Source organism: Macrotis lagotis, chromosome 6, assembly GCF_037893015.1.
Source record: "Macrotis lagotis isolate mMagLag1 chromosome 6, bilby.v1.9.chrom.fasta, whole genome shotgun sequence".
NCBI lineage: Eukaryota > Metazoa > Chordata > Mammalia > Peramelemorphia > Peramelidae > Macrotis > Macrotis lagotis.
This window is the reverse complement of record NC_133663.1, coordinates 116,463,326-116,488,310: the sequence shown is the minus strand read 5'-3', so window position 1 is coordinate 116,488,310 and position 24,985 is coordinate 116,463,326. Positions and strand designations below refer to the sequence as shown.

General features: G+C 32.2%; 1 protein-coding gene across 6 annotated transcripts in view; it reads left to right on the top strand.

The window, feature by feature from the left end:
• The window catches only part of PCDH9 (protocadherin 9), a 1,046,490-nt gene that overhangs the window by 28,735 nt on the left and 992,770 nt on the right, over window positions 1–24,985 (top strand). Inside the window, exon 3 of one of the 6 annotated variants that reach the window (XM_074191794.1) lies at window positions 429–16,432. The exons of the other annotated variants lie outside the window; for them this stretch is intronic. Within the exon in view, the coding sequence (XP_074047895.1) occupies window positions 429–527 (99 nt within the window). The 3' untranslated portion in view covers window positions 528–16,432. Of the gene's footprint in view, window positions 1–428; window positions 16,433–24,985 lie in introns of those variants that run through there. 6 annotated transcript variants of the gene reach the window in all.

Genomic DNA, 24,985 nt, shown 5'->3' with positions numbered 1-24,985 from the left:
TTTTAAATGGTTAAAATGAAATAGTCTTTTACAAATGAATTCTTCATTACATCATGCAGGTTATAGTTTGATAAGAGTATTTTAAGGATTATAATTAGCAATCTGTTTTATAGATTAAAATACTATATTCTTTATAGATAATACATTAAAAATGGACTTTTGGAACTATTGGCACATATTGGATTGGATGAAGATTTCCTACTTTTGGTAATTTGAAGCACAATAAACTATCATAGGACATACTATTTTCATCATTTCAGAACAATCATACTGGATTTCTGTGATTGCCTCATTTTTTTATTTTATGCCAAATATCTATTATAAGGAGTTGAAGCAAGGGGAAAACTTGCAAATAATAAATAATTCTTACTTTTTCAGTTAGACTAGAATGATGCTTTCCTTTTTTTTCCCCCAAATCTTTATTTTAGCCTCTTCTCCTGAACGGGTCAGAAGTGCCAGCAACCATCCGCCTCTGCACAAACTTGCCAACTAAGATCAGCATGGGCCTTCCCCCAACTTTTCTGTAATGCTCACAATTTTCACCACAAAGTTTTAACATTTTAGCTTTTAAAAATATAGTGCATTTTCCTAAGCTTTGTCACCTATTGCCACAAAAGACTTCTAGCTGTTTTTCAAAATTCTGTAAATTTTAAGTTATATTACTTGTTCTATAAGCTTAAACCTGTTTTCCTCTGTTTTAGAATATGGCGACTACATATTAAGTTTCTAATGTTACCCCAAGAAGGAGACAGAGAACTTTCAGTATTTATAAACAGTAAAGTATGTGTTAATTATAGTTTGTGTTTGAATAGTTTCACATAAATTTTCAATGCCATTTGTACAAAATTTTGTACAGATTATTTTCAGTGTACGTACATAAAATGAAATGAACTAGCTGAGTAGTGTGGAGACAGTGTTCACTATGCCCATGGGCAGATGAAATTGATTCAGAGAACAATATTCTAACATATTTGTCAAACGTGTGCCGTGCATGTGGATCATGTAACCAGGTTTATGACTGCTATTCTGAGCATCAGTTCTGCAAAGTTCCTGGAGAATTATAAAAAATTGCTTCCTCAGTACCTGATCTAAAAGGCCAGCAAAATCTTTTAATTTTTAGTATTCATGTATTTTCATATAGATATGAATGGGTGTATATATTTGTACATTTTAAAAACATGTATTGCTTAAATTGTGATTGCCATTATTTACTTAAGTTAATCACTCTTGTTTGGGGCAGAAGGGGCTTATAAAGAGGACCTGAGAAGATCTTTCTGTTTTAATCCCCTTAGTGAAAATTACCAACCAGTTTAGAAAGAAAGATTACTATTATTCTAATGAAAGAGTTCTGTCAAGTATGTTGATGAGTTACAGTATACCTCATTTCTGTTCATTGTTAAGACTTTTTTTTGTTAAAGTCTCCCTTTTTGCTGTCATAGATTTTTAGGTAAAATTCACTTAGTATATTGTATAAACAAGGGGAAAAAAAAACCCTGAGATCTTAAGTTTAATTCATTAAGATAATCAGGTAGAAAATCTATGTTCTTGGTTGTGAAAAATGAAAGTTTATAGATATATTGACTTTGAATACAATGAGAAGCCTGAAAAGACAAAATCTTTAGGTATATGCATGTGTTTATTCTGTGGGCCTGTTTAAATAAAAAGTATATGAACATTTAAAAAAGATAGAATCCTCTTTATGAATGATCTCACAGTTAACTAGAACAGCCCCCAAAGTAAACACTTTTTAGTCATCTCTCTCTAACAGATTCATGTGGAAGGAAGCCAAGCTGTTCAGTTTCACAATAGGTTGCAATCATGTGATAGAGTTCCCACTTGGGGGTTGAAAACTAAAAACCTGACATGCATAAGTGAATGAAGCTGTTGCCCTATACTATGGGGTGATTTAGTTTGTAGATTTCTTAAAATCAGGCTCGAGGTTGGCCTTTGTCTAGGGACTAAACAGGCGAGGTTGAGAGAGATGAGATTAATTTTGCATTGAAATTGTGGATGTTGGTGATAATTTATCATGAAGTTATGCCCATTGGTTATTATTGTGACAGGCAGACTCCATCCAAATGGACATTGCAATAGCCAACTGTGACAGTCTAAACATTGTAAATATCTGCCTTGAGGACAGCAAGAACTAGAGACTTTATAAGTCCCTCCCCTACTCCCCCAGCCCCACTCACCCACCCAAAAACAGCAATCCAAGTCCAATACACATACACACACAAACATACATACATACATGTATGTGTGTATGTATGTATGTATCGAGTGAGTCTATGCAATATGGCAGTAGAATAAGAGGATTAATGGAATTGGACAGAATTATACCTAAGGGGGAAAAGTTTCTAGTGGTTTCTCTGTGGTAATATGGGAGCCAGGGTGAATTGGCAACTGCTACTAATCCATGCACAAACAAGTCTTCAAGTGAGTGTGTGAAAAGCCCAGTGGAATGTAACTGTGTCACTAAAGCTGTCACAAGCATTTAGATCATCCAAGGACAAAAATTATTTCTTGTTCTCATTTGAATAAATTTAAGAATTAAACCTGTTCAACAGCCCACAACAATATGTAATATATATTTCCTATTTCATTCCAACACCATGTCTTTCTTTGTCACATTTAAAGGAGTGTGTACACACACACACACACACACACACACACACACACACACACACACAACATATAGAGTTTTTACCTAATGTCCATTTAGGATAGATTACAGATCTCTGAAACACTTGTTAAAAGTTTTAAAAACACATAAATAATATATGTGTATATAGATATGTATGTGAGTGTGTTTATATATTTATACACACAGACATATGCATATGTATATCTCACATCTTCAGTAAAATTTTTTTCAGAGATGACTTTAAGTAAACATAGTCGAACCTACTCTTTTCAGTTCAGTTTTGAACATGTCATCTTCCTCTAATCAATAAACTAATAATCATCTATCTACTTTTGGTTATAAAGTCTAAAGTAACATCTTTATATTGCAAATGAAATGTATGTTTTTAATAGCTAAAGCTATCATTTGGGTCTCTCTTCATTAGCAATTGAAGTTTTCCAAATTCTTTTTCTTGCAAGCAACTAATTCTTTTGTTGCCTAGGTTTCCCAATAGGGTTGACCATCGTACCTGTTCAGTGCTGTCTCGAAATCTTAATGCAACATAACAAATGGTTTAGTGTTGTTGTTGTTGTTTCCTTCTTTGCCTTAATCAGTGGCTTTTTTTGCCACCACAAAATGCTTTTGAGAGTAGTCACAGTTTGTTACCACAAATCAGCAGCAGTTTTCCAAAAGTGCATTATGACAGTATTAAAATGACTGCATTCAGCAGCACTTTCACAAATACATTTTACTTTGCCCAAGGGTGTTCTTCTAAATAATGCTATTTTTAAAATTCAGCCCTTTCAAGATTCTATTAGAATAAAAATAGTCGACCAAAGCCTTGGTTTTGCTGTACCAAAAAAGAATGGGAAACCCTTCCAAAACGGAACTGGTGACTTATGAAAGGGAGAATCACAAACCCATTGATCAGCTAATGTTTGAGTTCAAGTATCAGGGATTGATGATCATTTCTGAATATTTTGATAGTGTCCTAGGAGTCTTTAAGAGTTTTGGTAATTCATAGTAATGCAGATCAAAAAGATAGGATGGGATTGGTAGTTTCTAAAATGTGTTTTACTTTTAACAATTCGTTTGCCTGGTTGGGGATATTTGCAACTTTGGGAACCATATTAAAACCCCTCAGTTCTTAACCAATCCAAAAAGTTAGGAGTAATAGTGTGTTTTAGAAGAATTTTTGAAACATTTTTTAATTGAATCAATAGAATGTATATTGTCTCATGATAGAATGCATGTCTTTGTATATACATTGTTGCTTTTCTATAATTCAAGGTTTAAAAGCTTAGAAATCTTTAGGTAATACCATATATGTTCATTGTAGATGACCTATTAATTTCCATTTACATGATGAGAAATAAATAATATTTAATTTGATCCCAATAAAAAATTTCTAATACCCCAAATTGGCAGGAAAAGTGTGCTATTTTATTTTTGCCTATGTAGGTCAGTGCATTTCTTTCTAGCATAAACTGAATGTTAATAGCTCTGATGACATTTCTGTCTGACTGATAGCCAGAGAAGGATGATACTGCTATTAGCAACAAGAGGCAACATAGGTATCTAGGTTTATGGGCCCAGCCAAAAATAGATTAAGTATGCATTTGTGTATGTCCTTTGTGTCATGCCCTAGTAAGTATCAGAATCAGTTCTTGCTGAAAGTATTAGCTCTTTTATTCTCACCCACAAAAGACCTAATTTGATATGGCTGCAAAGAGTGACTTGGGAGCTTGAGATGTAGCGCTCCATTATAATCATGGGAGGCAGGGTCTAGAGAGAGAGAGCTAGGTGAGAATTAAACAGGCTTCTTGCCATCTATTAGTAAAGAGAACCTGTATTGAAAGAAAAAACATAGATATCTTATTATGAGAACTTTTATATGTGCACATATACTGGATTTCAGCATTCTGTTTTCTCTTAGTCAATATATTTGAAAACAACTCTGGCATCTTTTGCCACTTGTGGAGTTTGCCCACAAAACACATAGTCAGATATGCAGATATGAATCAAATAACCCTATTGAGCACTAGTTTAATGAAAGTGTAACTTTGCATGTATTACATTTTTTTTGGTATATGTTCTTTGATTGCTCCCCCTCCACTTAATGTTAGACTTGCTTTTTGGGTGCAGTATAGAAAAGGACTAGATTCATTTTCAAGTTTATTTTAGACTTTATTTTTTAAGCATCTGGCAATTCCCTCCCTTTTTTTTTTGCTTTTGCATTTGAGTTGACAAAAATGATTTGTCACTGTATGATTATATTTGAAAGATGATGAAATGTGGTAAAGAAATGTTCTCTTAGAAAACTATTTCCCTTATTGTGATATAGTGTATGAGTACTCATAAATATAAAATACTTGATGTGACATTTTCCTATAACATTATTACTCAGTAGTTAGTAATCACAATACAGTATATTCTACTGTTTCCCTTTTATATGTATGAACTGGATTCTAGGCATTCATAGTAAAGTTTCAATATGTAAGTATAATCTTAACCCATTAAAGGGACATTCTCTCCCAAGTTGAAAACCAGTAACTAAAGGTACTAAGTTTCATAAAAATTTCTTATTAAATGATAGGAATTATTTAAGGAGTTCAACACAGCAACATCTTTTCATTATTGATTTTAAAATATTATATATACCTAAATAATAAACTGGCTCCAGAATCAGACAGTGCATTTCAGTAGCCTTTAATAGGAGGAAATATATTCTACATGTTACATGTATAATTTATCAAGAAAAATAATATTGTTAAAAAATTTTAGAATATTTTTCCATATGCTAGTGACTTGAGTTGATGAAATTTCACTAATATGTATAGTAATGCATCTTAAATCTATATTTTTGAACAGTGTTGGACAGGAATTTAAATTTCCTCAATAAAATGGACCTTTGTATTCTATAATTTCAATTAAGTATTGGATTCATAAAGTATTAAAGTAGTTGTAAATCCAAAATGTATTACTTTCCGTTTTTGCTCTATTTTGTAAAAAAAAAACATTTTTGATGTAAACAGTATGCCTCTCACACATGTATAATTAAAAGTCCTACTATTTATTTAAACATATATATCTAATGTATTTGAAAGCTTATTGCACTCATATAAATGTATATATTGTGACTTCAAAAGTCTGTAATGATCTTTGCTTAAAAAAACTAGTGTGTGAATTTCTTTCAAATTTATTTTTAATTAATGATATTAAGGATAAGATCCTCTACTAAATGTACTTGAAAATTCATAATAAAGTTTCAGAAGTTGTTTTGTACAATGCCGAGGCTTTGTGTTGAATTTTTCTTTTGGTGAAAATATGTTGAAATGGGGTAAGCTCTACCATGTTCCCTCAGCTAAATCTTCTCTGATGATTTAAAGAACTGCATCATATAGTACAGAGTAACCACAGTTCTAACTAGAGAAATGTACACACAGGTGCTTTACTTCCTCTAAGGGAAGGGAAGGGGCAACAGAGGAGTAAGAAAGATCAATGGTAGTATGCTACAACTTGCATATCCTTCTAGGGGGACATATGGTAAAACACCCTATTAACTGTAATGTTGCCCACCCAACCCTCAAAATTGTTCAAATTTGTTGGAACCATGGCTAGGGAAGACAAGTAAGGAAGAATTTCCCTATAACATAGTGCTTCTCATTATACATATTTTTATGTAAGAGTAGAAGGAACCATCAAATTGGGGATGTGGGGAATTAGGCAGGGTCATTCTCAGAAAACCCTATTGAAGGAACCTAGTTATATTGTTCTGGTTCTACTGTTCACTATATGACCTTAGACATATTACTTCCCTTTTTTTTGCTCTTTTCCTGATCAATAAATCTTTGAACCCAAGCATATAGATGTTCCTCTAAGGTTCATTCTAGCTCTAAATTCTGTCATCTTCCACTTAACAAAAATATGTTAGAGATCTGAGGATTTCTCAGATAATTTGGGGGAAAAGAGAGAAAGTCATCTACAGGTCTAACTTTTCTGATCCTTACTTAACCAACTTGAAACATAATTTCAAAAAGTTACTGATAATCATAGCTATTTTAAATTAAATATTTAAATTTTGACTTCTTAAAATTATATATCTTAGCCAACCTCTGAGAAAATTCATGTTATAACACTTATAAATGAGTGTTCCCCCCTTCCCCATCATTTAATGCAGTGAGTAAAATTTTGAAGCATGATACATGATAGGATCCACTTTGTGCTAATTTTTTAAGGTAGAATACTATTTCATTCACATATGAGATATAATCATTGTTTTAGGTACAAGACTTATGGAATGGAGCTTTAACAGTTTCTAGTCTTTACTCTTAGTTAAGTCAGAAGAACAGAACTAAGCCAAATGACTGATATTAAAGAATCACCCCAGTTATAACCTATTGCAATTATTGCCTATTGTAATAATATGACCAAAATGGTCACTTCTATGAAAAATAATTTTTTTAAAGAAAATAAAGACATTGAACAAACCACAAAAGAATTGTTAGAAATAACAACTATATATTTATTATTTAGAAAATACGATGCCTGGAATATTAACTAAAGACCATATGTGCTTATCTCCATTATTTATCCATCTCTATTATTTGTCCAGCAAGGGTTGTCATATTAAAATTACAATTTAGAAAAATCTCTTTCACCAAAAATCATTTGAATCAAGTACTTACAGTCTGCATTGAAGCTGTGATGCTACAATCAAGAGAGAACACATTTTGATTTTTCATCTTTGTAATGGAAAAGAATATTGAAGTAGTCAATACTGAGGACCAACAGGAGGTAGGCTGGCTTGTCTGTGTCTTAGTAAAGCAGCAGGGATAAGGAGGTATTTTTCTACAGTTTAACTAAAATGATTCTAAATAAATATATCTTGCCATTTTAATTCATTATATGTAATTTTTTTCCCATTTTCATGCCATCCAGAAATTCAGTGGGTTCCATTTTCTCTTCATTGTTTCAAGATAAGATATAACATCTCTTGCAATTATGCTGCCCACATTTTTCTTTGCTTTCCATGCTTTATCATCATCATCATTACATCATTTCTTTGTATAGTATTTTCATTTTCAAAGAGGTGAATGAATATTAAGTAATCTTTGCAATACCTCATTGAGTTAGGTAAGTATTATTTTTGCCATTTTTACAAAAAGCACAAAGGTATTAACAAATAAAAGTCAGAATTAAATATAAAATTTTTTGCTTCTCTCTAGAAAAGTCTTTTCTAAAATGTAGGTCTAATTTTAGTATTGTCCATGTTTTACATTGAAAAATTTATATATTATAATTTCTTGCTCTTCATATTTAAGTATATCTCTGTGTGTGTGTGTGTGTGTGTATGTGTATCTATGTGTGTGTGTATTGGTGGATATGAGGCAGCAAGGTATAGTGAGTAGAATGCCAGCCTTGAAATAAGGAAGGTTTCAGTTCAGATCTTGCCTTAAACATGAAGTTAGTTATTGGACAAATCATATATCTTCTCTGAGTCTCTGTTACTTATCTGTATATTGGAGAGGCTCTACTAGATGACCTCAGAGACATCATAGAGCACTGAACTTATGATCCTTTTTTCAGATACATAAAAGCTGTGTGACCCTAGGTAAGTCATTGAACCTCTTAGTAGTTACCACCAGACAACTCTTACAAACAGTAAAACAGTAGCATCAATATTAGGTCAGTCTGTATGGTGATTTCCACACTGAAAATTTCTTGCCTAGGAAACACAGATCCAGACCCTTCCTCCTCCACATCTACTACCACACACACACACACACACGCACACACACGCACACACACGCACACACACACGCACATGCACGCACACACACACACGCACACACACACATACACATATATGTGTATATATATATATATATAGTTGGCTTGGAGAAAATAATTCAGATTTTGGTTACGAAAATCAGAAAATAAGATTTTTTTTTACCCAAAAGATTGAATGTGATTAATATATATTGTTTAAGCCAAATTATCCAATGGTGTAAAAAATTTTTTCACCAAAGAATTTATATTCTATCATTTAAATATTATAACAATTCCCCACTGTATTTTCTGGGTAGATACAGTCTTTCTAAGTATAATTGTCAGTGAAATCTCTGACCATTCATTGGGGTTAATACAGTAAGTTGAGGAATATTATTTGAGGGATGCATGCATTCTGTTTATAAAGGAGGTGGTGAAGTACTGTGGAAAGAATGTTAACTAGGAGTCAGAGGACATTGGTCTCAATCCTTCCTCTGGCTAATTGCTAGCTGTGGGGTCTTAAGCAAATCATTTATCTTCCTTGGGCTTCCTTGTCTCTAATGAGTGGGCAGCTAGGTGTTAGAAAGAGCACCTGGTTTGGAGACAGGAAGACAACTTTATGAATTCAAAAAAGACGCACTCAATAACATCAAACATCCTTTAATGGGAGAGTTGGATTAGATGACCTCTAAGGTCTTATTCAGTTCTGTGATGATCCTCAGTATATTTTTTTCTGGTAACGAGCAAATACTCATTATAACTAAACAAAAAGGGTTTTTTGTTGCTGTTTTAATTTTATTTTTCCAATTAAATACAAAGGTAGTTTTCAACATTCATATTAAACAAAAATGTTTTAAAGACATACTATTAGGGGTTCAGGATTTAAAGAAGTCTTTGTTAGAAATACAAATTTACCTTTGACTATATACAAATACTGTCGATATTAGAAAGAATAATAAAGAAAATAATACAAAAATAGTAAAGGTGATAATGGATATCAAATTTCTACAGGAATGATCTCCCAGATTGTGTTGTGATAGACAAACATTCAATATATATTCAGTATATTTTCAATGCAATATCTTGCATATTTTTATAAATCAATTTTTTTAAACCAAAGGTAGATTTTTAACAATACATTAATGTCAAGTTAATGGTATTTTTCCTCCTTATGTGTTAATTTCATTGAGTACATATCTACCAAACCACGTTTTCTTTGTGATGAGTGAGAAGGGAATGTGTAATTTTTTTTAAATCCAAAAAAATAGAGTTGAGATAAAAATAAACTTTTTCATAAGCAATATTATGAAGGATGATTTATTTCTACAAATTGATTTAACTTCATTTATATCAAAACAACTTTTTATTTTATTTATTTTGCTAGTTGATTTTAAGTTACATAAAGACTTTAAATGGATAAAATGAAACTGATGTAGTCCCTCAAAAGTAGAATCAAAAACAATTTGCCAATACTTTTTTTTATCATCCTGAACAGAAGACATTCATTGGGAAAGGCTTTCCAAGGAGAACAGTGCATGCCATAACCTTTACATATATTGTACTAACTATAGAGAATTCCCAAAAAGGTTTTTCTCTTCTGTTCATCGCTTTGTTCATTTTAATTATAAATGATTGACTAATAAAACTCATTTTGCTTTTAAGACATTGAAATTAATGAGCAGCAAGAAGGTGTGCATGTGTTCTGCAAAGTTTTAGTAACTGCTGTTTCTCAAAAATGTGCTTATTTGTTCAAGGGAATATTAGAATTTAGTTATTCAAATATAGCAATAGCAGTTGCTGCATTCCATGCTAAACTGTTTTGAAATATGATCATTAAACTAAAACTATCATTCATTATCTGAATTTGTACATATTTACAGGATTTTAAAGATAAAGTTATCTAACTACTGTAAAACATATCGAAATGAAAAACATAATGTTGTATTATTACAAAACACACATTTGGGTGTATTACCCTTTTAGAATTTTATAACTTTCACTGTAAACATCTATTTTATTCAAAAGAACTCTAATAAAATTGTTTAATAGATATAATTTGTCAGTCAATTTTCAATTCCGAAAACAGTCCAAATTGGTAATTTTCTTTGACATGTCCTATGCTAGTGACCAAGGTTTCCTTAAGAAAGCTAAAAAAGACCCCTAGGAGTCCAGCTTGTATTTATATATGATATAGAACCCTAAAGCAAGCCAGAGAGTTATGTGTCATGTTTAGTAGATGAATTAGCCACTGTGATGCACACATGATTTATGCTTACATTACTTGGGCTATTGACATCATTGCTGACAGATATATGACCTTTTCAATGGTATCAAAGTAAAGATGCTTTAATAGCATTAAAATTTAAACACATGAAAATATTTTAAAATCATAGCCATGAGAATATTTTATTACACTTTTTAGCTTTCTTTTTGATGGTGTACTGGATGGGCACCATACTCTTTAGTTTCAAAGAACTATTATATCATTTGATTTTCTCTCATATCTTCATATACTCTGCCTGGACCTTACCTGAAATTCCTTCTTGATGATGTAACAGAAAGAAAGACAAGTCATTATCATCATCATCATCATCATCATCATCATCATCATCATCATCACCATCATAACTATCTTCATTATCATCATCATCACTATCATATTTATTACATCCTGGATATAGGATAATGCTGTGTGTTGATTGAAATTAATTGGAGATAGGACTTTGTAAAAGATGAGGTTTCTAAAGCTACTGATAAATTGATTTAGAGCTTAATGGGACATTAGAAATCATTTAGTCAAGGGATTTGTAACTTTTTCTTGTGTGACTGACGCTGACTGGTATTGGATTCTTTGGATCCTGGAACTTTTTCTTGGGGGTAATATTTTTTAATAATTGAAAGAAATTGTTAAATTTCAGTTAGATATTAGTGAAAATAAAGATGTAATGTTTTTCCTAATCAAATTCATACTACTAGCAACAGATCCCTTGGGAGGGGTATTTGGACCCCATGTTAGGATCCTCTAATCTTCTTTCATTTCACAGGTCAAGAAATTGAAAACTAGAGAGGTAAACTGACTCTCAAGTTTTTACATGGGTAGTAATTTAATAAGCAGTGTTGCAATTCAAAAACAGATACTAAATTTATCATTTAAGGTATTTGTCCCAGTCTAAGTGGTTTGTTCCAGATCCATTATATCTACACTATGTGTGGTTAACTGCTTTAGACTGTTAAGTCTTTTTTTTCTTTTTAGAATGACAATTAATTGTTATGTTTTCTGCTATATCTTTTATGAGAATTAAGATGCAACAACATCATCTTTCATAGTCATTCTGAGCCAATAATAACATCAATGGGCACTCAACTTCTTAGTTCTTAATCTATATTCCCTGATCATCTTTTAAAATATTTCTTTATTATTTCTTATAATTCTTTAAACTTTTTTTTCTAATTGCCTATTTACTTTTGACTTCTCAACCTTTAATCCATAACCTTTTCTACTTTTCCATTACTCTGCTGCTCCTTCAAACCATCTAATTTTATCTGCTCTGCCATTTCTCTTTTAAATCCACACAATACCATTGTTTTGTTTGTGGAAATGTGATGGTTTTGGGAAATCACACCTTCTAGATTTTTTTTTCTTCTAGTTAAAGTGTACCTGAACTTAACACATTTATTTTCTGTTTTTTCCTTTTCCTTGAGTTTCCTCTTTCATTTACATGAAAAAATATTTCCATATTTGTGGAATGGAATTGAGAGTCATCCATGTTGATTTATCCGATGTATATAGCCTAGCTTTGATTGTCTGTAAATATGAACACATTCTTTAAGAATAAATAATAAGAAATTTCAGGGAAGATGAGTTCTAGTCATGTTATGGTAAGCAGTTTATACAAACCATATGAGATTCTCAGTTTAACTGTTCATTTTTATGTTATCTGATATACACCCTTCCATATATTTCAGAAAACATGAAAAGAATAACTATAGATCCTGACTATAGGTCCATAGCAGAAAGGAAACAAAGTGAATGCTGACAAATAAATCAGAATTATGGTTATACATGTGCACAGTTATATATAATTGATTATTATTGCCAATGTCAAAATTATAAATGAGCTACCTTTTTGGTATCATCATAGCTAAAGATATATTGGATTTTAAAATCTATTAATTTATTATATTAATTGCCATGATGATAACATGAAGAATTATTAATAATTTTCTAAAAAAAACCCTATGACTGTGAATTCCTTTCCCCCCCCAGTTCTCTTCTTAGTGTTTCTGGAAGGAATTCTTCAATGTAGACCTTTGAAGGCAGATTGTTTTTTCTGGAACAAGTCATGTTCACTTGACATTTCTATTCATGATGTTAATTAAATACTTATGAATAGGCTACTTTTAAAGATTTTAAAAGGGAGAATTTTTTTTGATTTACCAATTAAGAGGAAAGTTTCTGGTTTTCCTTAGAGCAATTTAAGTATTCTGTTCAATTTAAGTAATTTTCATACCTCTCATAATGGGAATATATTTTACTTGGGGAAAAATTAGGTTTGGAATGGGTGCATGTGTATACTTGTAGGGCTGTTTTACCCAGACATAGATATATACAAACATAGACAATCCTCAGAAACTACTTTTACATTATTTTTGATTTTGTTTTAATCCCTGCTGGTCTTTTGAATAACCTTCTCTTGCCTTATGTCTTTTCATGAGGCTTTTGATAATTTTCTTTGATTTTTCTTTTTCAGTATATAATATAACTTCTGAGTGATTCCAGCTGTGCTGTTCATGTCTTAATAGGGTTCTTCTAAAATTACATGACTTGTAGTCCCCCTCCCCCACCCCCACCGGTAAATCATATAAGATTACCTAAGGTAAAGGGAAAAATGATATGAAACCATCTTTTCTTTGTGTACATGATAATTTTAAAATTACGAATAGGAATCATTGATAATAAAAAGTGTAAATCCCTTTTAAAACAAATTAGACAATAGCAGGGGTAAATTTTTATGAGAAAATAGAGAAAAGTAAGGATAAATATTTTGCTAGACAATGAATAATTTTTCCAACAAATCAAAATGTATTTCTCTTTATCTTTAGAAAGCTCTCTGATATTTAGGTGGGAAACAAACTATTATTTATGTTTCCTTTAGATTGACATTAAATGAGAATTCATTTCTTGAGCATCATTAGCCTGACAATATGAGGAAATTGTCAAATATTTGCTGGGAAGCTTAGAGAAACTGAAGGTTTGGAAGTTATGAAAAGATAAGCTACATAGAGATTTTTCAGTTGATATAGTTAACTAGTGTTTCATCTTCACTCTTCTGAAAGTATAAGTTTGAATTTCCATAACTTGTTTTGACCATACACCTTATATTTTCATTTAAAACCAATGTATTTTTATAAGGGAACTAATATTTTATAAAGCAGAAAAACACATTTAATTCATTTAAATGTAAGTGTTGAGTTTCTTCCATCAGCAGATTTTTTTAAAGCAACTGTCTCATCTTTCAAAAAAATGAAAACTAATACTCCAATATGCATACAATTGGGAAGTTGCATTGTTTCTTGCTTTTATGAGTTTATGTGTAACTTAAACATCAGTGACACTGTAGTCTAAATGTTAGGTTTGCTTGTATAATAAAGTCTGATGGAACAGAAATATTTAAAACCCCTTCAGTATCTGTGGAAATAGTAAAAGGTCGTTTCCATGGGGACTATGGGAGTTATCAAATTGAAAATTTAAAAGAGCTGGTCTTTGAAGCTACCATAAACTTAAATAACTGTAGGCCCTCTATTTAAGCTTCCTTATAATTAAAATACAATATTCTTAGAAGGAAAACTATGAATCTAAGATATTTTCAAGTGATGAAGAAAGAAACCCTTAATTTTTCTTTGCTTTATCTCCATAAAAAGTATACTTTTATAGTTATAACTTTTAGTTGAAATTTGTATTTTATTTTTGTAACCAAACCCTGATCAGTTTCAAGAACTTGTTATGATTTCTATAGTCACTGCCAAGCAAGGGGAATTACTACATATTGAACATAATTAATTAGAAAAAAAGCAAATATTTTATGGTCTAATCTACTAGTCTGAGAGTGTTTTCTTCCATATAATCCAACTGTGTGATCTAGGTCAAGTCCCTTAACTTCTCTGGACCTTAACCTTTTTGGTCTTTTCCTAGATAAAACTAAGAATGATTTACCCTTTGAATTTGAAGTCTTTAGGGAATGATTTGTCTACTTCTTTTGGTAAATCAGCATGGTAACTATATTAAAAAATAGGATGTGTTCTTCCCCCTAAAGTAGGCCTGATTCAATGGGAATATATTTCTTTTCTAATCTATTGGAAATTAGAGAAGAGATATTTAGCATCATAAATACATAATAAAGAATTTTTATTTGGAAAATTTGTCATATCTGTTTCTCCCTTAAAATAACATATCTGGAAAGCTATAATTATACATTTTAAAATTTTCTCTTCCTTATCCTAAATAATAATACTTTAAAATATTCTTTCAGCTAATTTTATAACCCACAAATCTTTGAATTGCTCTTCTTTTGGAACTCACCCATGTTCTTTACATCTCATCTATAGTAAAATGACCCATCTCATAAGGCATTTGAATAGCTGACCAATACTGAATATTTTAGGAATAATATTTCATAGTTGTTCTATACATTAAGATTTTTATATACCTTAGAAAAATGCTAGTAGACTTTTTTTTTTAGGTTTTTGCAAGGCAAGTGGGGTTAAGTGACTTGCCCAAGGCCACACAGCTACGTAATTATTAAGTGTCTGAGACAGGATTTGAATCCAGGTACTCCTGACTCCAAGGAAAGTGCTTTATCAACTACGCCACCAAGCTGCCCCGTAGCCTTTTTTTAAAATAAAGGACTTGTTGATTTATATTTAGCTCCTACTCTACTCTAACCTCTGATTTCCTATATTTATTATTGCTATTATATTATACATTTCTTTGTATTTATCAACAGATATGACTCTGTAAGAAACCCTAATTTTTTAAAAAAGTAAAGCAGTGTTAGTTTCATTGCATGAAAATCTGTAATTCAGCTATATGATGCAGTGTGGGAATCTAGATATATGCACATATGTAGATGCATGTGAACAAACACAATCATATGTGTATGGATAGGAAAAATCATATATGTCTATATATATACATAATTATGATGGCAGGCCACATAGAAACAAATCTTTCCTATATTATTATTGATATATAATATAATTTATTATAACAGGTTTCTATTTCAATTAAAACTTTTCTGTGTATATATATACATATGAATAAAACATATATTATGTACACAGAAGAACAAGTCAATGATACATACTTACACTAATGTGGACCCAGTATCAAATTGGTTAGATGATCCACCTAACTCAGGTGACTCAAGAGCATTCAGATTCACTCAATGAACATCTATTAAGTCATAGTTTATGATTATTATCTGGTAAAACACACATATCCTTGAAGTATTTATTACACATAAATATGAGCTCAATTATTCCTTTTGATATTGTGGGTATAAATTATACTACATAGATTTACCTTAGACAAAAATGTTCTGTGAGATGCAGAGCAGGCATTCTTAGTCTCTTATTATGGATGACCCCAGACACTTTGACTCTTAATTATTCAGTAATTTAGGATAAGGAAGAGAAATCTAAGATGCTTGAGCAAAATCATGAGTCAATGTACTATAAAATTTCCTATTATTTTCCCTCTGTACAAAAGGTAATGATGAAAAGTCGTTTTTTTTCATATTTCATACTTGTCTGGATGATTCTAGTCCTGATTTTAAGTATGATAATAATGGCAGAAGGGAATTTGTTAGAAATTTACCTTAAAGGGGTGAGGGTATATGAGTAAAATAAAGATAGTTTTATAGTTGTGCTGAAGAATTACATATGGATCAATATGATTGATAGACCACAAGTAATCTTGGTATTTGAAAAATAAATAAAAATACCTATTCTGGTGATTCATTTCACCCTTAAAAAAAGTAGAAAAATAGGTGAATTGATTCCTTAATCAATGCCTTTATTATATTAAAGAATTTATTATTTTAGAGTTTTCTGGTTCAGTTGCAGCTAGTATAAATAGATATATAAAGGTAGATATAACTTTCTATCTATAGCTATATATATATATATATATTCATATATGCCTAAACATACATGTACATGTATATACAGTATATAAAGCACTGGACCTTGTTTCAGAAAGACATGAGTTCAAATTCCAACCTCAGACACTTTCTAGCTATATAACCCTGGGTGAGCCATGCAACCTTTGTCTACCTCAATTTCTTCAACTCTAAAATGAGTATAATAATAGGACCTAGCACTCAGAATTATGGGGGGAATCAAATGTGATTATATTTGCAAAGAGCTTTATAACAGGATCTTGCACATAGTAGAAGCTTAAATGTATCTACCCTTCTTCCTCCCAATGCATTAGTTCACAATTCAGTATCATCTCATCAATACAATGCCCCTCCATTTTTCACCTATACCTACTCACATAGAATACTGTAGAATACTCTGAAAGTCTACAATTTTCATTTTATGTAGTTATGGGGGGAAGGGTGGTTTAGATTCCATTTAGAGTTTAGCTGAGCTTACAGTATAATTTCTTTTATTTTTCAGAAGTTCTTTTGAAAAAAATTACAACTGTTAACGTGTCATAGCATTTCAGTGGTGGTGAGTAGGGAAAGCAAAGTATTGCTATATATATATTCAATATATTTTGCACAAATTTTTGCTTTTCTATATATGATTTACTCTTTGGGACTTAGGTTCCAGTCAGCAATATTTCATAAAAATGTATAAAATTATATTTTAAGCTTTGAATTATATTAAAATATTCATTTATTACTTATTTCTCAAAAGAGATACTTATAAATTACTTAGCACCTTTCTAAGGCATAGTAGGCACTTTATAAATACTTATTGCTTTTTCCCTTCCTTTTCCATTTAAAATTCTATTATCAGGATGGCTTAAATTGTAAATTTTTAAAAATTTCATCTAATAATTTTTTCCCAAGAAAAATAAAAAGTCATCCTAGCAGGACAGACATATATGACATATAAATTCATATATCTATATGCACATGAATCTGGAAAAGTAGATTTAGAAGATCATTTTTCCTAATTATGATCATTTAATTTTTTTCTCCTTCTCCCTAAAACACTACCTTCCTATTCAATTAGGCAATTTTATATTAATATTCAATCAGCAAATGTTTATTAAATAGTTATCAAGTGTCAGCTTAATGGAAGACAATGGAAACTTACACAATCCACAAAAGGTCTAGATGGGGAAAACAACACTCATATAATAGCAAAATATGCAAAATAAATACAAGGTGATTTTGAGGGAAGTTTAATTAGTAGGATCAATAAATGTTTCATATTAGTGACAATTGAGCTAGACCTCAAAAGAAACCAGGGATTCTAAGAAATAGAAGTGAAGAAAGGTACATTCCAAGAACCAGGGATAATCAATAGGTAGATTAAAAAAATAAAACATCAGGAAATGAAGTCCTATCTTTAAGAAGTAACTAGTAAGAAAATTGGCAAATCTGTAGGGTGTGAAAAGGAGTTACATGTAATATGATTGGAAATATAGATTCAGTGAGGTTATAATGATCTTAAAATGCCAACAGAAACTTTATATTTGATCATAGATATAAGTGGGAGTTACTGGAGTATATTGAATAAAGAAATGATATTGTCAAATCTGGACTTTGGGAAAATCACTTTATTCCTGCAACTGTTGACATGCAAAATGTTTACTTGCTTGAGGCTTTATAACAATATAATTTTCTCCCTGATGTAGTGATGGGGGAGGGGAAGGTGCTTTTTAGGTTGCCGTTAAGTTTACTTAGTAGCATTATTCTCATGAAAATATTTTTAATAGCTGCTTAGAGAATGAAAATGTTTCAATTGCTTCTACTTATTAAATAGGTAGTAAAGAAGGCCAAACTAGAGACATCTGGAGACCAGAATGTTCCTGCTTTGGGGATGTTTTTGGAGAATATTCCCACCATTAGGTAATAAAAAGAAGTCTTGGATAAGTGGTTGGAGCATCAGCACAATGGGCTTGTGCCATTGACCCTGAACAAGTCAATACTTAGATATTCAAGGAAATGGTATTTGGTAATAGGGAAATATATTGATGAGCAGTCAGTCAACAACAGTTTATTAAGTGCTTCCTAGGGGCCAGGATTCAAAGAATGACAAACCATCAACCCCACTTTCAAGAATCTTAGTGTCCTGGAGAAACAACATGCAAATAACTAGATTCATTCAAGTTATCTTGTATATACACATATGTGATATTTTCTGTGTAAATGGGAGATTAATCTTAAATGAGGATAGAAGATAGAATTTGAGTTAAATTTTGAAGGAAGTCAAAAAGGCAGAGATGAAGAGGGAGAATTTTCTAGGCTTAGGGGCTAAAGACCCCAGTGAAAAGGCATGGAGACTAAAGATAGACTGCTGAGCAGCAAAGGCTTTATATTTTATTGTAGCTATCTTTTTGTCACAACTTAACAAGGCCTTGATAGGAAGTCTGGCAACAAGTTGTGGTTATTCTACTGCAGGTACTGTGATTTACTGGAAAGATTGGGAACTTTAGAAGAATAAGGTAGAGTTCAAGCTTTAGGAAGAGTAGGTTATGGGAAAGATAAGGAAAAAATGGAGGTAAAAATCAGGGTCTTTGGGTTGCAGACTTGTGCAAGGTTATAGACCAATCACTAGAAGAAGGGAATGAAATCAGAGAAAGGCCAGTGGCACTATCTACCCTATAGATTCATAACTTCTATCTTGATGGTAGGGATTGTAGTAAGTAGAATGGAATGGATACTATAGGTAGTAAGCTAACACTAGATGGAGAGAAGCAAAGAGTAAAGTCCATGTAGTTTGAAGGCTCCCCTTACAAGGATGGGGGAAATGAATACTTTGGAAAAAATCTAGAACTAGGGAAAGAGTTTCAAGGACTTTATCCTGTGCTAAGCTTTAGCCAAATGTGAGCAATTCAAAGGGCAACTAATAGTCCTTTAAGAAAGAAAACTGTGGAAAATCCTGGTCAGTTATTGCATTGTACTTGCAACTGTATCTGACAAGGTTGCCACAGTTTTGAATGATGCACTGGAGAAGGTGGTTGTCATGGTGATATAACCTGGAGCTTCATCCTGCACCACAGAGCAGCCATCCTCTTTGCTAATAGTGATGATTCTTCGAAGGTCATCTTGAACCTCTTTCTTCCAGGAAGAAGGGAACAGACTCCCCAGTGGAGAGCTGCTAAATGGCTCAGGGTTGCATTCTTGCTCACAATTGACTTTCAGAGGGACTTTCCAGGAATTATTTTTATTATCCTGGAAATTTTGCCCTTCCAGATTTCTAAAATTTGGTAAATCTGGCAGTTTGTCTCCAAAGGTAGATCATTTTAGGACTGGAAGAATAAAGGTATTTTGCCTAATTCACAGATCATTTTTTTGACCAAGCAAGGTCAATACCCTCAAGAAAGACTAAATTTCAACAATCTGACCCAGAGACCAAAGAGGAAATATGAAGACTCGAGTTCTAGTTCTGACTCTGATATTAGTTCTAAATGTTTTCTTTAAGATGAGGAGATTGGATAAACTGACCTCCAAGAAATATTCTAGCTTTGTGAATCTATAGAGTTTAGTTTCCATTTGATTCTAGATTTAATTATTAAAACATTAAAATTGACCTTCTACTGTGACTCTGAGCGTATCATTTTCTGTCTCTGGAAATTTAGTTTCTTCCTCTCTGAAAAGGAGATAGATTGGAGGATTCCTAAGGAAACTCTTGTTCTAGTTTTGACCTGATGATTTGGGGGGTTGGGACTGGGAAACCTGAATTCAGGTTCCTTACCTTAAGGAATATATCTTATCTTTACAAAGGTTTATCTCTTTCCCTTCATTCCACCTCCTTCCTCCCTCTCCTCCCAACTACAGTAACCAAGCTTCTTAAATGCTTATAAGAAGAAACAACTGAGCTAAGCATTTATTGTCAAGCCTAACGAAACAGGGAAAAAATAAGATGGACTGACTCCTTTTCAAGTAGGATGCAGGCTTCCTTCCTTTTGGATGGCCTCTTTTGACTCAACAAGGGCATCGGGAAGCAAAGGAACCAGTTAGGTATCTGAGGACCACTTGACAGCCAAACTTGTGCAAAATCTATTCCTTCAGGGATTAATTCTGACTCCTTAAAAGTTGCAGGCAAGACATTTATTCAGGACACCTCTTATTCCAAGGAAATTTCACTCATGCCAATTTAAGATTAGGAAGATTAGCTGTAGCACAAACTTTCACAACTCTGGGCTGGGTGGGACCGAGTCTCTATATCTACTTGGCTCTGGTTGATCAAGTATCAAGTTGATGTGCTCCTTTACTGTCAGAACATTGTTGAAATGGCTTTCTCAGCTACAGCTTACCCAATTAAATCTAACACCCTCTAAAAAACCCCAAAGAGATAGAAGCCCTTTCTTTTGGATGTATTAGCTTGGTGAATAAATAAAAATGGTAGGACTTTGTGGGGAGATAATGACCGGTTGTACAGTTTCATAGACCTGAAAAATTCAGAGGACATGGTAGACCCTTGATTGTGTGGTGGGTGCTTGCTGTAATTGAAAAGCTCCTTTTAAGAGATACTTTTTAAAAAAAAGAACATCAATGATCTGGAGCAGGGAAATTTCTGTATCTGTTTGAATAAGTTCAGAAAGGTTGGAACCAGCTCCTGTGGGCAACAGACTCTTAGCAAAATTGAACACTCTCTTCATGTTGGGACTCTTGATCTTGTTTTCTCTGAATCAGCAAAGATACAAGATACCCAGAGGAAAGAAAGGAATCTTTGGATAGTTCAGTAAGGATTATCAATCTGTGACATGAAGACTGGTTTTGGGGGCTGAAGATTGAGTTGGTATGGAGGGATGAAGAAAGATATTATCACTTCCTTAGGAAGAAATTAATTTCCTTTTAAAGTTATGTTACAACTTATAAAAGATTAGCATTGAAGAACTCTACAGGAAAATTTGCATTCTCTTAGGACCCCTTAAAAAGCATTGGGGTCCAGGAGTAAACTCTGAATAGTTTCCCCCCAGAAAAGTGCCATAACATTTAGAGAGTCCTAACTTGTTACTTCACATCATTTCGCAGGATGAATGTGAATACATTTCTTAGTTTAACCCTTATGAGGCAGCCAGGTTGTACAGTGGATAGTGGATAGAGCAGCCTTGGAGTCAGCAGCATCTGAGTTTAATCTAACCTCAGATATTTTCTAGCTGTGTGACCCTTGATAAATCACTGAAACCTGATTGTCTTACATTAGAGGGAAAAAAATCCTTACAGAGGGTCCCCTGAGGAACTTGTCTAAATAAAGCAGGTCTAGGGGAGGAAGCTCATTTAACTTTCCTGAGATTCTGCCAGATTTCTCTAATAGATCCTAAGATCCACTCTGGAAGCCAGAGATTAGAAACATGGAATCCAAAATGATGAAATGTGATGGTGTCATGAGATGGGTTCAAAGTGATAGACTCTGGGGTTGCCTTACTTCTGATCATGCTAATGAGCTATGAATGATATTCCATAGTTACCAGTGCAAGTGTGGAAGAGCAGAACTGGATAAGATCCAGCTGGACTGGCAGAGCTAAGTTTCTATATTTTAACAAGGCATTTGGAGTTTCAATAATGTTTCAGAACTAGGTATTTTAGAAAGTTACATCTCACAGAATAAGATACTTCCAAAGGGCATTTTTTACTTATGGAAGCATGTATATAAATGTGGTGGATGTTCAAGAACAACAGCCAAAAATTATTAAAAGAAATAGAAGATTTTTGTCTTTAAGAAACCACATCTGAAATGAAGGTTGAACTTTAAGGACTTGAAAAATTCTGATGCAATTAAGAGAATACCCTAAATGGTTCATTTAAGTTTTTTTTTTCCATAGTGTACTTATTAGAAAGATTTATTTTCATCTGACATTTTTTAAATATTACAAAAGGGAATTAAGACTCTTAGGGTTTTGGGAGACTCTAAAGACTTTCACCTAAAACAAAATAAATTAATGAGTTTCCCCCCACATACTAAACATAGGATTATAAAGTTATAAAAGAAGGGGAATTTGAGAGAAAATCCATCTTGACACTCTAAGATACATTAGTATCCTGTTTTAATTTTCATCTATTACTATTTGTCATTCCTATTATTTAATAGAGCTATGTTTGTACAACACATTGAAAAGGAAAGATGTCTGTTTGTCAACATCAATCAAATAAAAAGAATAATTACTAAATTCTCATTTTACTTTTTCCTTGTATTGATAGTCCTAAAAATGAAAAAAATCTCTTTAGAAGGGGGAGCAAGTTTAGCTGAGTGCTATGGAAAAGTAGGGAAATGCCTCTGCTATCATTTATCCAGTCATTCTTTCAGCAGTTATTTCTTGACCACCTACTATTTATATGGAAACATATGTAGTAGGACACATAAGACAGTGCCCTTCTAGGACTTAGAGTAATTTTTTGGTGACCATTTTGTTCCAATACTATGATTTATCAGTTTGGGAAATACTTAAGTGAAAGGAAGTCTACAAATATTCAATTTCATTTTAGAGAGTGGCCTACAGCTCTGAGAATTTAATTGATTGCCAAGGTTTGCATAACTAGTATGTGTCAGAGGCAGTGTTTCTTGATTTAAAAATTGATCCAGATCTTCCATACCATGCTGCCTATCTTGTGTCTGACTCTGCTGTGACCCCATTTGGGGTGGGTTTGTCACCTTTTTGGCATAGTTTGTCATTTCCTTCTCTAGCTCATTTTGCAGATGAGAAAACTGAGGCAAACAGGGTTAAGTAACTTGCCAAGGGTCACAAAGCTAGTCAATGTCTGAGACCAAATTTGAACTCAGAAAAGCTGCCAACTTTTAATAGGTAAGATGAAACATATATAAAAATATAGGTTGAGGCAATTTAAAACATGCTAGATGAGCATAACTATGCCAGTTCTTTTCTTCCTTATTTTGAATTTTGACACATTTCTTGTCAGTGAATTTTCTTAACTATTTACTGAAACCTGTGCTTTCAATGCTATGTGGAAACTCCCTCTAGTGGTGCAGATTTGTAACTGCTTTCCAATTTAGTCACAATTGCTTGGACATCCTGAGACATTAAGTACTTCATCTTGGATCACACAGATAATAATTATCAAAGGCATTTGAAACTAGGTCTTTTTTTATTTTTCAGATCAATTTTTTGTTTACTATATACTACATTGTCTCTCTAAGCGGAAGAAGTACTATAGGGTATTATAATTTAATCCTAGGAAATGTTTTATCATGCTAGTTTTAAGAAAGTTCTAGTATGCAAAAAAATATATGCTAAAAATGGACAAAAAATTCTTTAAAATAATTTGTATATTTTGTTTTTTTAAACAAAGCCTAATCAATATATTGAAGAATATATATATCTTTAAAACTATGGATCTTAGAGGATTTCATTATTAAGAATTTTATACTAACAACTTACTCCTTCAATATAAATTAATTTTTAATAAATTTAACATTTGTAATATTATTTATATGCTTCATCCCATTTGTTTCTAAAAAACCTGTATATGTATTGTTATTTTCATTTTAGAGTTGAAAATAACAGGCCCAGAGAGGTTAAACAAGTTGTCTATGGTCATGCAGCTAGCGAGTATTAGAAAGTAGATTAAAACATGGGTCTTTTTGTCACCAAGTCCAGTATTTCTTCAGCTATGCTATCCTGATTCTCATTTAGTTACTTCCATAAAGATATTTAGTCCAAGGCCATGTAAATGTAAATACTTCTTCCAAAACAGGACCTTCAGCAGCAAAGTTCCCTTGTTAGAAGTATATGAATTCATTTAGATACAATGGTAATATTTTCTTAGGGGGAAAAATTATCAGTATTCCTCTATACACTAGCATTCAAAAGATGGAAAGGAAATACAGTCATGATTTCCATAGCAAATCTTCATTTTTATCATTTCCCAAACACAGTTACTAGCTGTTTCATTCCTTGTGCTATGTCACATTTTATAGAATAAACCATCTTTCATATTTCATTGGAATTAGAGGAGATTTAATGACTGTTGGCAAACAAGTTGAGGATAACTAAGAATGATCTTGTGAATTTTCATGTGATTTTTTTCCCTCCAAAACATTTAAAATGTCCTTTTTATTTTTTTATAACTATGCTCCTGAAATACAATGTAGGTGCTGAAGTTCTTACTCAGAGGCTCTCTGATGATTATGTTATTATATGGTCAGTAAAGTCTTAAAAAGTCAAATTTTAGATAGCACATTATTTTGAACATTCAAGGTAGAAAAAATATTTTACAATAATGCTATTATTGTACTGCTGAAATGAGAGTAAGTAATATGACTTGTGCATTTAACTAAAAACCTCACAGAGATGCTCTGTATTCAGTACCACAAGCTGAGTCACTGTTTTTTACTAATTATACCCACAAGTCTTTATAAGTACCTGTGGTGTACCAGGTAGTGTCA